Source organism: Desmodus rotundus, chromosome 9 (assembly GCF_022682495.2).
Source record: "Desmodus rotundus isolate HL8 chromosome 9, HLdesRot8A.1, whole genome shotgun sequence".
Classification (NCBI taxonomy): Eukaryota; Metazoa; Chordata; class Mammalia; order Chiroptera; family Phyllostomidae; genus Desmodus; species Desmodus rotundus.
The window spans coordinates 110,459,599-110,474,868 of record NC_071395.1 but is presented as its reverse complement, the minus strand read 5'-3'; the positions used below and the strand labels follow the sequence as shown (position 1 = coordinate 110,474,868).

Genomic DNA, 15,270 nt, shown 5'->3' with positions numbered 1-15,270 from the left:
GCTGTGGGGGCTGCACCCCGGCGGGGAAGCTCGGGCCGGCTCGGGTTCGGGGGACAATGGGGAGCGCCCTCGGCCGGGCCTCGCGCCCTCAGCTCCGGCCCCGCCCCGGCCGCGAGCGCCACCGCCGCTCCGCCGCATCCGGCCGCCCATTGGCTGGCGCCGCGCGGCCGCTCCCGCCCCGCCGCGCCATTGGCCGTGGCCACCGCGGTCCCCGTGCCGAGTCGCCGCTGACATCACGCGGCCTGAGGCGGCGGCGCCCCTGGCCCACCCGCAGCCCCCGTCGCAGAGGCGCCGCGGCGGGGCCCGGCGGAGGATGGTGCGCGGCGCGCCGGGGGCTCCCCGCCGCCAGGGCCGCAGCGCGGACGCCGAGCCGGCCGCCCGGGGCAGCCGACCCCCGCTGCGGGCGCGGGGCGAGCGGCCGCGGTGAGACGCCCAGGGTGGCGCGGGCGCAGCGGCCATGGGCGCCCTGACCAGCCGGCAGCACGCGGGCGTGGAGGAGGTGGACATCCCGTCCAATTCCGTGTACCGCTACCCGCCCAAGTCCGGTGAGGGCGCCACCCGGGCTGGGGACGAGGGCGCGACGCTGCTGGGCGGGGGCTCCGGGATCCGAGGGGCCGAGCGCTCCAGGTCGCCGCAGAGCGATCTTGGAGGGAGGGAGGGAGGTCGCGCGGCAGGGGTGCAGGGGTGCTGGAGGGGCCTTGGCGGGGTGGCCGCGGGGGCCAGCTGTCGGCCCGAGGACCTGCGCGGCCTGCGCTCAGGCTGCCCGGTGACAGAGACCTGTGCCCGGGGGACTGCGGCTCCCGAGGGGCGGGGTGCCCTAGGCGCAGGTGCGTCTGCCGGCCGCAGCGCCCAGTCCCCTTCTTTCCCGCCGGGGCCCCCTTTCCCGTGGGGAGCCGAGGGCCGGGGGAGGAGGGCTTGGCATCGGAAACATGCACCTGTGCTAGGTGGGGGCCCTGGCCGAAGCACCAGGCCCCAGAGAGGGACGGGCGCAGGTTTGAATTCGGTTTCTCGGGGGCCAGCCCCCATCGACTGCCAGAGGAGGGAAGCGGAAAATGCTTTTCCACTGCTGATGCTTTTCCAGGGGCTGTCAGGAGGAGAACGAAGTGTTTAACCGAAATGTTTGGGAATGGAAGTAGGAGTCACCGGGCTGTCCCTTTGGCAGTGTAGCAGCAAGCCCAGGGTCTGGGATGGGGATCGCTCTGGGGCCCGGCGCAGGTGTTTAACATGGATAAAAGTGTCGGGTTTGTGTTCGCAGTCATTGAGAAGAGAAGAGTCTCCCGTCTCTATGCCAGGGCTGTGGCATAGGCATTGGAGATGGAGCGGGGTTTGGGTAGCCAAGGAGAGAGGCTCGCCAGCTTGAGCACCAGCCGATTTCTGAGCTGCTGGTGCGTGACCAACCTGTCTGCTCCTTGTTTTTCGTTGCTTTTCTTAAGCCTTCTGGGGACCTATGACTGTCCTCGTCTCTTTGGCTTAGGACCTGGTGGGGCTTTTGGTGATTCTGGAGAGGTGTCAGAACTGGACATTAGAATAAAGACATGCTAGTGAGGCGAGCCAGCTTCCCAGCAGTGCGCCCTGCTTGTGCCAGGCCGCCGCGGAGACCAGACAGTGCACCTGCGCCCCCACGGAGTGGCTGCCAGCGCCGAGCTGCTCACTGCCGCGGTGCCAGAGAAGGTATCCTCGCAGGCAGGAATCTGCCTGAGAGCCGTTGCAGAACAGTCTGGGAGAACGCTGGGGGGTCAATCGCGCTTTAATCAAGCTCTAGCTAATGATGAATGTAGGAAACCGGTGCTGGGGGAGCGTGCATTTCGGTTTTTTATGGATGAATATATGCACAAGTATTTGCGATTTTTTTTTCTTCTTTCTGAAATCACTTAGCTTCTATTGATCAGGATAGGGAGGCTGTCTTGCTGAGCTTGGAGTTTTCAGCAGAGGCTGCCTGCTGCAGCGCGTCCGCACCTCCTGTGTGTGCGGGGATTCACGGAGGTGATTCACCGGAAAGTTGTTCCCCGAAGGATACTGATAGAAGTATGAACCTTGGATGATGATAATGAAAGGATAATGGACCAAACTGAAACTTTTCTTAGCTTGCCCACTCAGTACCTACAGTCTTAAATAATCCTCTCCATGCTACCAATTTTTTAAAGTTTTACCTAATTGTTACTCATCCCCCCCCCTTTTAAAGTCCTCACCTAAGGACATGCATATTGATCTTAGAGAGAGAGGAAGGGGGGGGAGACAGAGAGGGAGAGAAACATCAATGTGAGAGAGGAACGTCAGTCGACCCAGTGCCTCTCGAATGTGCTGTGACTGGGGATCAAACCCTCAACCCACGCCTGTGCCCTGACTGGGAATCCAGCAGCGACCTTTCAGTTAACAGGCCACACCGGCCAGGGCTGTTCCTCACTTTAATCAGAAACTTTGTGTGAGAGACGTCTTTGCGTCAGGTGGACCAAATCATTTATCCTGAAGGTAAAACACGGAAAATAGGGATCGGAACATTCACGTCCCAGCCAGCCAGCCTTTGTGTACTTGGAAATTTGTGTGAACTTGCATACACGAATACGCACGGGGCTAGCGGCATGTCTCACTCTCCATCTGGTCTATGCACTGACCTGGGTCTTTATGGGATTACAGTATTTTAGACCTGAAAGGAACCTGCAAAAGAATCGGGCCCAAGACCCTCTCATTTCGCCCGTGAGCAAGTGGAGGCCCGGAGGAGTGAGCTGGCCAAGGGTGACCTAGGAAGTAGTGCCCTTCTTACTACACATTAGCCTCTGCCTTTCACGGGGAAGTAGATTTTGAACTTGTCCTTGATGATTGTGGAATGGAGGTTATTCTGTGTCGGAACTGAAACAAAACCCAGCGTCCTGGCTCTGTTGAGGAATCAAGCTGGCTTGATTCTGAGGCCTCCTTACCGGGAGGCCTGGCACAGGACAAAGCCAACAGCAGCACCCGCCCTCTCCAGGCGCCGGGCGCCGGGTCCCGGGCCCTGGGCAGTCTCCGCGGCCCTCGTGGTAGCCGTTCCAGAAACCAGCACTGTCATCTGCCCCCTCGATGATGGTCACCGTGCCCAGCACAAGTGGCTTTCCCTTTTTTTGTATTTTTAAAGGAAACCCTTAGTTTTGTATGTACGTCGACCTGGAAACATTGAAAAATCATTGAGAACAGCCGATTTCTTGTCAGAACTTGGGTTTGTAGGTTTTTTATAGAGATAGGTGAAAATACAATAGCCTCAATTATTTAGAACTACCGTTTGAATATCCAATGTAGTCACATGGTTCAGCTTGAAAGAGAGAAAAGGTGTCCTGTGAAAGCCTTGTCCTCACTGTGCTTGTCCGCCCACCCAGCTCTCCTCACTCCCCACGCCCTCCCCCATCCCTGTCCCCACCCCTCCCCCTCCCCTGTCCCCCCATCCCCGTGTAACTGCTTTCAGTTTCTCCCAGAAGTTCTTGTGGGCACAGACGCACAGCGTGCTATTTAGACTGTTCTACACCTTGTGTTTTCCACTGTGAGAGATATTTTTGTGTTATCTCCATATTGGAGAGTTTTTTGGTTCTTTTTATTTTTTTTAAAGTGAGTCTTTTTAAAAATTTTTTAAATTTATTTTTAGAGAGGGGGAGGGAGGGAGAAAGAGAGGGAAACATCAACATGTGGTTGCCTCTCACGTACCCCGCACTGAGGACCTGGCCCACAACCCAGTCACGTGCCCTGACTAGGAATCGAACCACCAACCCTTTGGTTCACAGGCCAACATTCAATCCACTGAGCCACACCAACCAGGGCTTTTCTGGTTCTTTTTAAACAAGTGTATAATACTCCTTTGTATGCACGCGCCATTATATTTTTAAACATTGTCTCCTGTTGATGAATATTTGGGAGGGTTTTTTTTTTTAGTCTTTTACAAACAATGCAGCAATAATTAATGTTACACATATGTTCTTAGGTGTTTTTTTGATTTGTTAATAAATCTATGAATACTAATCATTTAAATAAGAGAAGGTGTGGTGGGAGTTTGTTTCTCTATAGTATTTCTGCTTTAGCATGGAAAGCTATTTATAGAGCTCTATGCTGCATTTGGTTTGGTCTTTGTCATTTTTGAGTTAGAAGCTATGCAGGCTATTAAGTCCTTCTCTCAGGTCTTTGCTTCTCTCCACAGGTCGTTTGTTTTTAGCAGAGGTGTGGCTTTGCCGAGGCGATGGCTTTTAATGCCTGCCTGCGCATCTTTTGAAAGGGATATTGCGTCGCTAACAGTTGACTATTAGGCCTGTTTTCTCTGCCCAGGAAGCAACAGGCATGCTATAAAGACCATTTAATTTATTTTAATTCAGTATCTGAGCAGTCTAGTTCATTCCCCACTGCATATCTGACCACATTGAAAAATAGGAGGAATTAATTTTGCTCAAGTGCTAAGCGGTAAACCTTTTATAAAAATTCAGAATGGTTATCAGCATCCTGAGCAGCTAATAGCATTATTCTCCAGGTTTTTGTTATGCTGGAGTGCACCTCTGCCCGTCAAGGGGGTAGTCTTACGGTGAGAGCAGAATTGAAAACTGGGGTAATAAGTCTTTGCCTGTCAAGTAGTTATAAAAGTTTCTCTTAGCTTTTAGGAGCATCAGTTTAGTGTTTTAAAATGAGGGACTTAAAAATGTGGAACTTAACTACCTAATAAAGAATTATGCGATTCCGCCGCAGTCTGATTGATACTTCAGCTGAAATTAAGTAGGTTCCTGAAATTTGTAGTAAATGCATTGAACCAGAAAAAAACAAAATGTCACTCTCTTTAACGGTGAAGTCATCGGGACAAGAGTTCAAATGCCACTGTTATTTTTAAAAGATTTCAAAGGTGGTAATCCTGTTACTTTAGAAAATCCCAGTGTTTTTTTCTTACTCGTACATTACTTCATTGAGGGCAGACTGACTGCTTTCACTTCCCGGTTTTGTCTTAAGATTCAGGACCTCTGATTTCCCTGGATGATGGCGGTTCTGCCTGCTTGCTCTGTGGCATCTCTCTTCTCTTTCTTGTTATTAGCGCTAATGCCCCTTATTGGGCGCCTGCCGCGCACGCTGCTCCGCACTGTGCACCCGCGTATGGATTCTGGTCCTCTGCCCAGCGAGTCTGATGCCTGTGGCGAGCGGTAGGTCGGAGCCCTCGAATCAACTTTGTTATTCACGATGTGGGGCCCAGAGGCAGTGTCCACGACACTGAATGTGTGGTGGCTGCGTGAGTCAGGATGCTGCAGAGAAAGAGAATTACAAAGACGTATATGCAATTGATTGGCTCATGTGATTGTGGGGCTGGCAAGTCTCAGATTGGTGGGGCGGGCGGGCAACTCAGACGTGGGGCTGTGCTGTGGTCTTGAGCTTGGTGTTGGTAGGGTTCCTGGCGGACTGGAGACCCAGGCGGGACTTCTGTGTTACAGCCTGGAGGCAGAATCCTTTCTGCAGGGAAGCTCAGTTTTTGCTCTTAAGGCCTGAACTGATAGGAGGAAGCCCACCCACATTATTGAGGGCCTATTCCCTTGATAATTAATCCCCCCCCTCCCCAGCAGCACTAGACTGGTGTCTACCCTGAGCCAGAACCTTGGCCTAGCCAAGTTGACACATGAAATTGAACATATTGGCTTCCATTTTAACTAATTATTCTTACTGCCTAAATGCTAAGCTTGAATTTTCAGTTGCTGAAAGAGTGTTTGCATTATGAAAATGTTTTTTAAAAGCCAAATGTTAGCAGTGTTTAAAAATTATTATTTAAAAATTATGCACCTTCCAAAATCTCAGAGTTTATCATCTGGAGTCAGAGGCAAAATGCGTACATACAGAGATAAACAAGAAGACAGAACGTACCATGTCCAGCCCTGGCTGGTGTGGCTCAGTGGATTGAGTGCTAGACTGCGAACCAAAGGGTCACTGGTTCGATTCCCAGTTAGGGCACATGCGTGGGTTGCAGGCTAGGTCCCTGATTGGGGGCACATGAGAGGCAACCACACATTGATGTTTCTCTCCCCCTCTTTCTCCCTCCTTCCCCCCTCTCTCTCAAAATAAATAAAATCTTTGAAAAAAGAAAAAACATACACACCAAAACATGTACACAAAAAACAAAGATAAAAGCAAAACATGTACATGAATGCTTATTCATAGCAGCATTATTCGTAATAGTTAAAAGGTGGAAATAACCCAGAAGTCCATCAAACGATGAATCAAACAACTGATAAATAAAACGTAAATCTACATACAATGCAATATTTGGCAATATAAAGTAATGAGGCCCTTGCTACCACATGGACAAACCATGAAAACACTAATGCTAAGTCAGAGGTGGCCAGATGTCAGAAAAAGTTCAGCCATTGTCAATGTAACAATGTAACAAGAGCAGTCTTCGTGACGTGATGTGACCTGATAGCGGGGGAGAGTGGGCTGGAATGCGCATGTGCGAACAATGTCGACTTCACCGTACTGGTCAGTGGGGGTGGTAGATACCCTTGAGCGAGCATGTGTACTGTGTGGCTGTCGCATTCAAAATACTGAGCAAGTGGAGCAGTGAATCTGCATCAAATACTGGACTGGTTTAAGCTCGAACACTCCTCCCCAGAAGCTGGTCAGTTGATTCAGAAGGCTGCAGCTGTGGGCAACTGGTGATTGGCAGCTTCATCACCACAACGCACCAGCTCATACATCACGTCTTGTGCAGTGTTTTGGTGAACCACCAAATCACCCAGGTGACTCAGCTCCTCTAAAGCCCAGATTTAGCGCCCTGTGACTTCCGGCTTTTCCCAAAACTAAAATCACCTTTGAAAGGGAAGAGATTGCAGACCTTTGATGAGATTCAGGAAAATAGGACAGGGCAGCTGATGGCAATTGGGAGAACTGTGTGAGGTCCCAAGGTGCCTCCTTTGAAGGGGACAGAGACCATTGTCCTGTGCACAATGTTTCTTGTATCTTGTATCTTCAGTAAGTGTCTGTATTTTTCATATTGTGTGACTGGATACTTTCTGGACCAACCTCGTGTATTACATAATCCCCTTTATAGGAAATGTCCGGAAGAAGCAAATCCACAGAGACAGAAAGTGGATTACTGACTGCCAGTGGCTGGCGGGGGGAGTATGGGGTGACTGCTCCTGGGTTTCCTCTTAGAGTAATGAAAATGTTCTAAAATTAGATAGTGGTGAATAGTCACATACCTGCGAATATACAGAAAACCATTGGACAGCGCCCTTTAACTAGGTGATCGTATGGTATGTGACTTATATCTCAATAAAGCTGGTTTTTAAATGGACCAGAGACCTAAATACAAGAGCTGAAACTGTAAAGTCATTACAAGAAGCTGTAAGACAAAATATTTATTTGATGCAAATCGGGCAAAGAGTTCATGAATACAACACCGAAAGCAAAATCCATAAGAAGAAAAAAAAACCTGACAAATTGGATTTCTTCAAAACTGAAAATGTTTCTGCTTCAAAAGACAACATTAAGAAGACGAAAGACAACCCGTCCTCTGAAAGAAACTACTTCCAAAGCACATGTAGGATTTGTATCCAGAAGATCCAGGACTTTCCCAACTCACCGGCTAGACGAACAGCGCAGTTTAAACGCGGACAAGGAGTGGGTCAGACACATCACGCATGCAGATGCAGACACGGCTAGTAAACACGTAGAGAGACGCTGGCCACCCGTAGCTATTGGGAGGTGCCACTAAGACTGCAGGGAGACAGCGCTTCACAAGCACCAGGGCAGCTAAAATAACAAAGTCAGTATCGCGTGTCGGTGAGAACACCGAGAAACGGGCATCGCGTCTGACGGTCACCAAACCGGAAGTGAGCGGGATGGCCACTGGCTGGTGAATGGTTTAACAACACCAAGAGCACGTGTACAGTAACACGCTACTCAGCAGTGTAAAAGGGTGAACTGCCGATGCACCCGGCTCAGCGTGGATTCACCTCCAGACCAGCACGCTAAGAGGCCGAAGGCAAGACTGTGTCTCCTGTGAGCCGATCTGTGGGGAGTGGCCAGACAAGGCAGGTTTACAGAGAGAAACAGTAGAACAGTGTTCGCCTGAGGCTGGAGACAGGAGCGGGACTCAGTTGTAAACAGACGGGAGGGGACGTTTCGGGGTGCTCGTTAGCAGAGGCACTGAGTTGTACACTGGATGGGTTTTATGCCGTGTGTGTTAAACCTCGAAAAAGCTCTTTAAAAGGACAGAACAGCTGAATAAAATAGAGAAGAGCTTGATGGCTAAGCGTGGGGTTCTTGGGGGCAGATGACTTTGAAGGCAGAACAGAACTCTCAAATAGTCCAGTGTGGAGAATCGCGTTAGTTGCCAGTGTTCTTGGTGGATTCAGAGAATAACCAACAGGTTAGTTGGTTGAGGCAGAGAGTTCTAGAAAGAGAGTGAGAAATAAGTTAAGAAGATAGGTAGCAGCCAAGATTGAGAGGGACCCCGTGGTGTCCTAAGGAAGGTTTATCTTGCAGAGATGTAGGTTGGACGGGGAGAGGCTGGGAGCACAGAGACTCGCTAGGGAGCTGTAGCGTGGGAACCCGCTGTAACTGAGCTTGGAAAGGCCGGGGCTCTTGACGAGGATGCTTTCTAGGGGTGTCCAGCCTGCAGCCCAGCATGGCTATGAATGCGGCCCAACACAAAATCAATCGTAAACTACTTAAAACATTATGAGATTTTTTTTGTGGTTATGTGTCATGATATATTTAATGTGTGGCCCAAGACTCTTCTTCTTCCACTGTGGCCCAGAGATGCCAAAAGGTTGGACACCCCTGCCACAAAGCCCACGTTCAGGGTTTTTGGAGCTTTGATGACGAGGACACTTTTAGCCTAGGGGACTCGAGGAGTGAGGCACCCTTGACAGACATCGGGAATCTGGAGCAGACACTGCTTTTAAAGTGAGTCCCGAATGTCAGCTGGGGCCTTACTGTTCGGTAAGGTCTGGGCGAATCAGACAGAAACCCACCTATTCCCCCAGATCGCCGCGTGCAGACGTCTGGTGCCCCCGCCAAGATTTCTGTGAGCTCCCAAGGGACTCACGTTCTGGTGGCGTTGGGCCCTGAGCGCCAGCTTGCTGTCTTCGCCCCACTGCAAACCTGACATCAGTGCCTTCTTCACTTTCTCCAGAAAATTCCATTCACGGGAAGTATTTGCAGTGTAGATCCTACTAAAGAAGTTGGGGCTTACGTTGCAGAAATACAAGCAGAAGAACAGTTGGCCTCCTTCCCCTAACTGGGACTTCCGCGGAGCTCAGCTGGCTCCCGAGCTCAGCCGCCCCAGCCTTCCTCTGTTACTGTCTCTTTCCCCTTAACTCCCCCCGCTTTTTTTTTTTTTGAATCCTCACCCCTCCCTCTGAGAAGAAAAACAAATTACAAAGCAGTTTGCGTTCCATCAAGAAGCAAGGAAAGTGCCCATGTGCTTGGTGTAGCTCTCTCATCTAAATAGCTTCACAAGGTACATTCCAGAAAAGGATCCTGCCTTCCCCAGAGGAGCTCTGGGGCCAGCTCTGAAGATAAAATGCGCTTTACTCCATCTCCTTCCAGAGGAGAAGGTCATTCATTGAGTCTCAGGCAAAGATGGGTTATCCAGAGAAAAGACAGGGCAGGTGGTTAAAGATTTGGACTGAAACTCTAGAGAAGGATGAGAGACAGAGGTTTGGAAGTCGAGGAGTACGAGAAGGGAGAAGCCTACGTGTATGTATTGCCCATGGTGCCCAGCCCGCTGCAGATGCCTCAGTCCCAACAATAATCCTTTTGTGAAAGAGGTATTATCTCCACTGAGGGAAAGAGGAAGGTGGGGGCGGGGGCTGGGGAGAGAGAGAGTGAGGATGAATGAGAATGAACAAATTGAGGAGAGGACTGAGCTCTTGGAGACAGGTCCCTGTTTGCAGACTGGGCGAAAAGTGGAGCAAGTGAGAGGGAGGGAGAGGCTCAGAACGGGGAGGGGTTCAGGGGCCAAGGAGTGAAGTGCTCAGAAATGAGAGTCTCAGTCTTCTGAGAGCTCCTACGGTGAATGACGTGTGAGAAAGACTACCGGCCAGGTTGGTGTTCCAGAGAATAGCTTCCGTGGACTGGTGGGAGCTGTTGAAAAGATGTGAGGAGTGACTGGGTGTGGGATGGGAGCAGATGGACGGAGTGGATGGACGGATGGATGGATGGATGGGCGGGAGGGAGGATATTAAGGCATGGAAGGTGGAACTGTTTTTTGCACTTACTTTTTAAGTTGCGGAGAGAGTATGCTTTTTCTAATGAGGGAGATGAAAAGCCCGCCGGGAGAGGAGAATAGAAATACCGAGAAAGGATGGTGGTTGAGGTCTCCAGGAGGCAGAGGCAGGTGGGAATGAGAGCTCGGGTGAAGAAGTTAGCCTTGGAATGGGGAGCGGAGAGCAGCTTCCTGAGACCTAAGAAAGTATGGCTGGAAATGTCGGCCTACTGGAGGGGTCGAGCTTTCGAAATGCAGAAGGTTCTGAGGGAGGGCCGCAAAGAGGAAAGGTGGCAGGGTCAAGGTCGGGGACTCGGGAGTGTGGGAAAGGTTGGATCCGCTGACCTGTGCCTGGCCCTGAAACCTGTTCTGGTGGCAGGTGAACTGTATGGTGCAGGTTCAGAACAGACCAGAGCCGAGACCGAGGTACGCAGAGCAGGCTAAAACTGGCATTTCCAAAAATACTCAAAAATGGTATCAGTAAAGTTTCCTACTTGGAAAAAAAGTTTAAATTCTTATCCTACGTAATTCACAAGGGCAGGTTCCAGGTGTTAAAACACTCAAACAGCCAAAAAAAAATAATAATAATAAAAATTTCTTAGCCTTCAGTGAGGATGTGGGGTAAAGGTAGAGCATCCACAGGCTCTGGGATAACAATATCTGGCTTTGGGGCCTGGCGCTGCCTCTTACCGGCTGTGTGGCCTTGGACAAATTGCTTAAACTCTGTGCATTTATTTCCTTTCCTGTAAAATAGAGTGGTTAGTAACCCTACGTGAGAGGGCCGTTGTGGGACTGGTCGGCACAGAGCTGGGCTGGAGTCAGGCCTCTGAGCGGTGTGGGGCCGACGTGTGTGGGCGGTCGGAAGGGGGCCAGCTCCCACGACGGGCGTGGGAGGGCGCCCGCAGGACATTAGGTGGAAAAAAACAACTTGCAGGTCAATTTGTGTAATATCCCAGTTAAGTTAAAAAACAAAATGCGACCAATCAAAACGGCTGAGTATGTGCTCACGTGTGCGGGAAAACCCGGACGCTCAAGCCCACTGTGAATGGCGGGCGTGGTGCCTTCCCATGGAGCAGAGCTGGACTATCACTCTTTTAACTGCGTTTGTGGGGTGACATTGGTTAATGAAAGTATATGGATTTCAGGGGTGCAGTTCAATGACTCGTCCTCTGTGTGTTGTGTTGTGTGTTCAGCACCCCAAGTCAAGTCTCCTTCCGTCACCATTTATCCCCCCTTACCCTCCCCCCCCCCCCGCCCTGTGACCCCCCCGTTCCTCTGGCGGGTGCTACACAGTTGTGTGTGTCTGTGATGGATTTTTTTCTATTGTTTTTACTTGATCGGTCTCCTCACCTTTCCCACTTAGCCCCCGCCCCCTCCCCTCTGACAGCTGTCAGTCCGTCCCAGTGTCTGTGAGTCTGCTTCTATTTTGTTTGTCGTTTATTTTGTTCAGCAGACTCCACGTATGAGCGAAATCATATGGTGCTTGTCTTCCTCTGACTGGCTTACCTCGTGACAGATTTTGAAGACTCCAGCCCATACCAAAAAAAAAAAAAAAAGAATGTAAATAGCTTAATAATTTTTTATCTTGATTCATGTTCATGTTCAAATCATATTTTGGATCTATTGGGATATCCAATATTGGCATAAATAAAACACAGTAAAATTAACTTGTCTTGTTTATTTTGACTCTTTGACGCTGTGGCCATCAGGCCATGTACAGTGATGTGGTTTGCACGATGTCTTCACTGGACAGCGCCGACCTGGAGGAAAAGCGTCAGTGTCATTTTCTCCCCTTCTAAGTAATTGCATTTTTGCCTGGATGCCTGTTTTTCTTTAATATATTTTTTAAAGATTTTATTTATTTTACTTTTAGAGAGAGGGGAAGGGAGGGAGAAAGAGGGAGACATAGATGTGTGAGAGATACATCAATCTATTGCCTCTCACCACCCCCCCCTCCCGGCCATACTGGGGCCCTGGTGCAACCCAGGCACGTGCCCTGACTGGGAATCGAACCGGCGACCTTTCGGTTTGGAGGCTGGCACTCAATCCACTGAGCCACAGCAGGGCTGTTTAACACTTTTTTTTACATTTATTTTTTAGTGCTTGCTTCGGCAGCACACGCACTAAAACTGGAACGACGCAGAGAAGATTAGCACGGCCCCTGCGCAAGGATGACGTGCAAATTCGTGAAGCGTTCCGTGTTTTTTTTAAGAGGAAAAAGTTATTGTTGATATACCATATGATGTTAACTTCAGGTGTGTAACACAGCGATCCGGCATCTATATCCCTTTCGAAGTGACCCCTCCGGAAGTCCAGGGCCCGCCTGACACCACACAGAGTCATCACAGTCCTGCGGCTGTTCCTGGGCTGTACTTCGCGTCCCCGGGACTATTTTTATAACGGGCCGTTCGCCCGTCTTAATTAATCCCTTTCGCCTGCACCTTCTCGTGCATCCCTGAATGCTGGACTTATGCTAGTGTTGGCCGTTCTGGGCCTTTCCTTGTAGGATTTCTTCCTTGCTGTTGATTTTTACTGTAGTAAAAAATATATAATATTACACCTACCATCTTAACCATTTTTAAGTGTGTGGTTCAGTAGTGTGAGGATCACTAGACCATTTCTTTCTTGCAAAACTGAAAATCTGTACCCATTGAGCACTAATTCCCCCTTCTCCCTCCCACTTGCACCTTCCGCTCTAAATGTGATTCTGGAGGTCCTGTGTGTGACACGCCTTCCTGTCCTTCCCGGCATTTTTGAGGCATAATTGAGACAATGTCGTGTAAGTTTAAGGCATCCAGTGTGATCATTTGATATATGTATAATGATTGCAAAATGATCACCACGAGATATGTCTTCTTAAAGCCCTCAGAGAATTCTGAGTATGAGTTTGGGTTAAAAATTATAGTTAAAGCCCAGGCTGGTGTGGCTCAGTCGGTGGGAGTTTCGTCCTATAACCGAAGGGTTGCAGGTTCGATTCCCAGTCAGGGCACATACCTAGGTGGCAGGTTCGATCCTTGGTCCTGGAAGGTACTGTCCCCTGGCCAGTACATATAGGAGGCAACCAGCCGATACTTCTCTTTCTCCTCTCCTGTCTCTGTAAGAGCAATGGAAAAATGTCCTCAGGTGCAGATTAAAAAAAAAAAGAATTACACTTAAATAATAATGGAAAACTTGTCCTTCATTTATGAGTCATAAATATTTTTTCCTTTTCGCAAATAGGCAAAGAAGTATTTTGGTATAGTTCTTTCCCTCCATGCCATTTTTGATTTTAGAGTGCAGTTCATGCGAAGAATGCGCACATGTGGTTTAAAAGGCACCTTTTCAGGAGCTGTTGGAGCGTTTAGTGTTAGCACACGCTCAGTCCCGCTGGCTGGTGTCTCTGGGCGGGGACAGGTGGCCAGAACTTCACCCGGGCTGCAGGTGGTGGGTTTGCTCCTTCTCTGGTCTCATGGGGGCAGGATTTTGGAGGGTCCATTTCAAAGAAAGGAGAAGGCTAACTTTTGGTGTAGTTTATTTTTCCTTCTGACTGAGGAGGTATTCTTTTAAGTGCACCGGGGAGGTCAGCTTTTTATAAAGGAACTTGGCGTTGATGCTTCTCCTGAAATGAAAAGTCCTTGTTGCATCTGTGAATTGTTGGCCCTAGTTTCTGGTCTTCATCTATTTGGGCTCTTGGTTTCTGATGCAAGGCAAAACTGCAGTGAGCTCTAACACTACGTTCTCCATCATTCCTTTTAATATTATGGCAAAAGGGGGGCATTTCCAGTAGAACCCTGGCACCTTCTTTAACCCATTGGCCACTAGTGCTGTTCTCTTGCTAGGACCGTGTCAGCTGCTTATCTGTGCGTGTCACTGTCCCCACATCCCCCTCCCGACTGCTCGCAGGTGCTGGAACCCCGGGGTGTCCCACACTGACCTCACCCTGTGCAACGCCAGGCCCCAAACCTGGCTGGCACCATTCTTTATTCACGATTCGGGCAAGCCACCCAGCAAGGCACACTCTCCAACTCCTCTGATTTTACCGAACGTGTAATAAAGACATTGTTTCTAATGTGTAGAAAATAGATTTCACTGACGGTCGACTGTAAGTGTCTTCGATGATTTGAGGTGGCTGTTTCTACTGGAGGCAGCCAGGCTCCTCCCCCCGTATAAATTATGCACTTGGAAAGTAGGGCCCGCAAGCGCTGGACATAAATAATTGAGAATTAGTCTCTCCTGATGAGGACTTGCACACTCGCCTCCGGGCAGATGGCTACCCTTTGCATTTTTAAGTTTTGATGGGTAACCGTCAGGGGCTCCTCAGGGACCGCTCTGGTCTTGACGGCTGAGAATCTTTTCTTGCTTGTTGTTTAGTTAAAGAATTGCCTCACTGTGTGGCGAGTGATTTCATCCATGTTGTTTTGTCTAAAAAGTGTTTCTGGACCCAAGCTCCGTGTGTAGAGAATCCAGAAATTGAATATTTGGTTCAGGTTCTCCGTTAGAATTGTCCTCGTCTTCCTTCCTGTGGCTCCCTCACGGGCTGAAAGCGTCCCGTCTGATCTTTTTAGAGTTTGCTGCAAACCTTCCACAAAAGCTAGGACTGACTTGGGGAGTTTAATCAGCATCCTGGCTGACACGACCCAGCGAGAAGCCTGTGGTCATTTCATAATTTCTCTGTTCTAATCCAAGAGTTGGGGTGCCTGGGAGCGTGGATGAGGCTTACTACGGTGTGAGCCGTGCGCTTGGGGCCACCCCGTCACAGGAGAGTGGGAACGCAGACGTCCAGGTGCAGGGCCTTCACTTCACGGGCAGGGTTGGAACGAATTCCCAGGTGGACTCTGCGGAGTCACCTGAGCCTCCCGTGTGACCGGTCAGTGCCACTGTGTGCTGGCACAGTGCCTGGCTGGGTCTGGAGGAGGCTGCCTGGGGTTCTGACCCCTGACTGCTGATGGTGTCTGGTTTTTGCAGCGTAGGGCAGAAGGGCCCATCACCGCTGATGTCCCGCAGCCCTGGCCCTTGGCTCGGCCCGGTCAGGGAATTCGAGATGGAGGGTGTGCGGGTGTGCCTGTCTTTCAGAGCGCTGACCTGTGGTCCAGCCAGAC

The 15,270-nt window shown here is 50.1% G+C and overlaps 1 protein-coding gene and 1 non-coding gene across 4 annotated transcripts in view; both read left to right on the top strand.

The window, feature by feature from the left end:
• The first annotated feature begins 216 nt into the window (after positions 1 to 216).
• RNF157 (ring finger protein 157) overlaps positions 217 to 15,270 on the top strand; it is a 63,480-nt gene continuing 48,426 nt past the window's right edge. For all 3 annotated transcript variants that reach the window (XM_024554026.3, XM_045190132.2, XM_053912029.2), the window contains exon 1: positions 217 to 545. In XM_024554026.3, coding sequence (XP_024409794.2) covers positions 458 to 545 — 88 coding nt within the window. In that variant the 5' untranslated portion in view covers positions 217 to 457. The remainder of the gene's footprint in view (positions 546 to 15,270) is intronic.
• On the top strand, positions 12,292 to 12,398 carry LOC112298949 (U6 spliceosomal RNA). Its single transcript, XR_002974186.2, has one exon. It is a non-coding gene; the product is annotated as a U6 spliceosomal RNA (small nuclear RNA).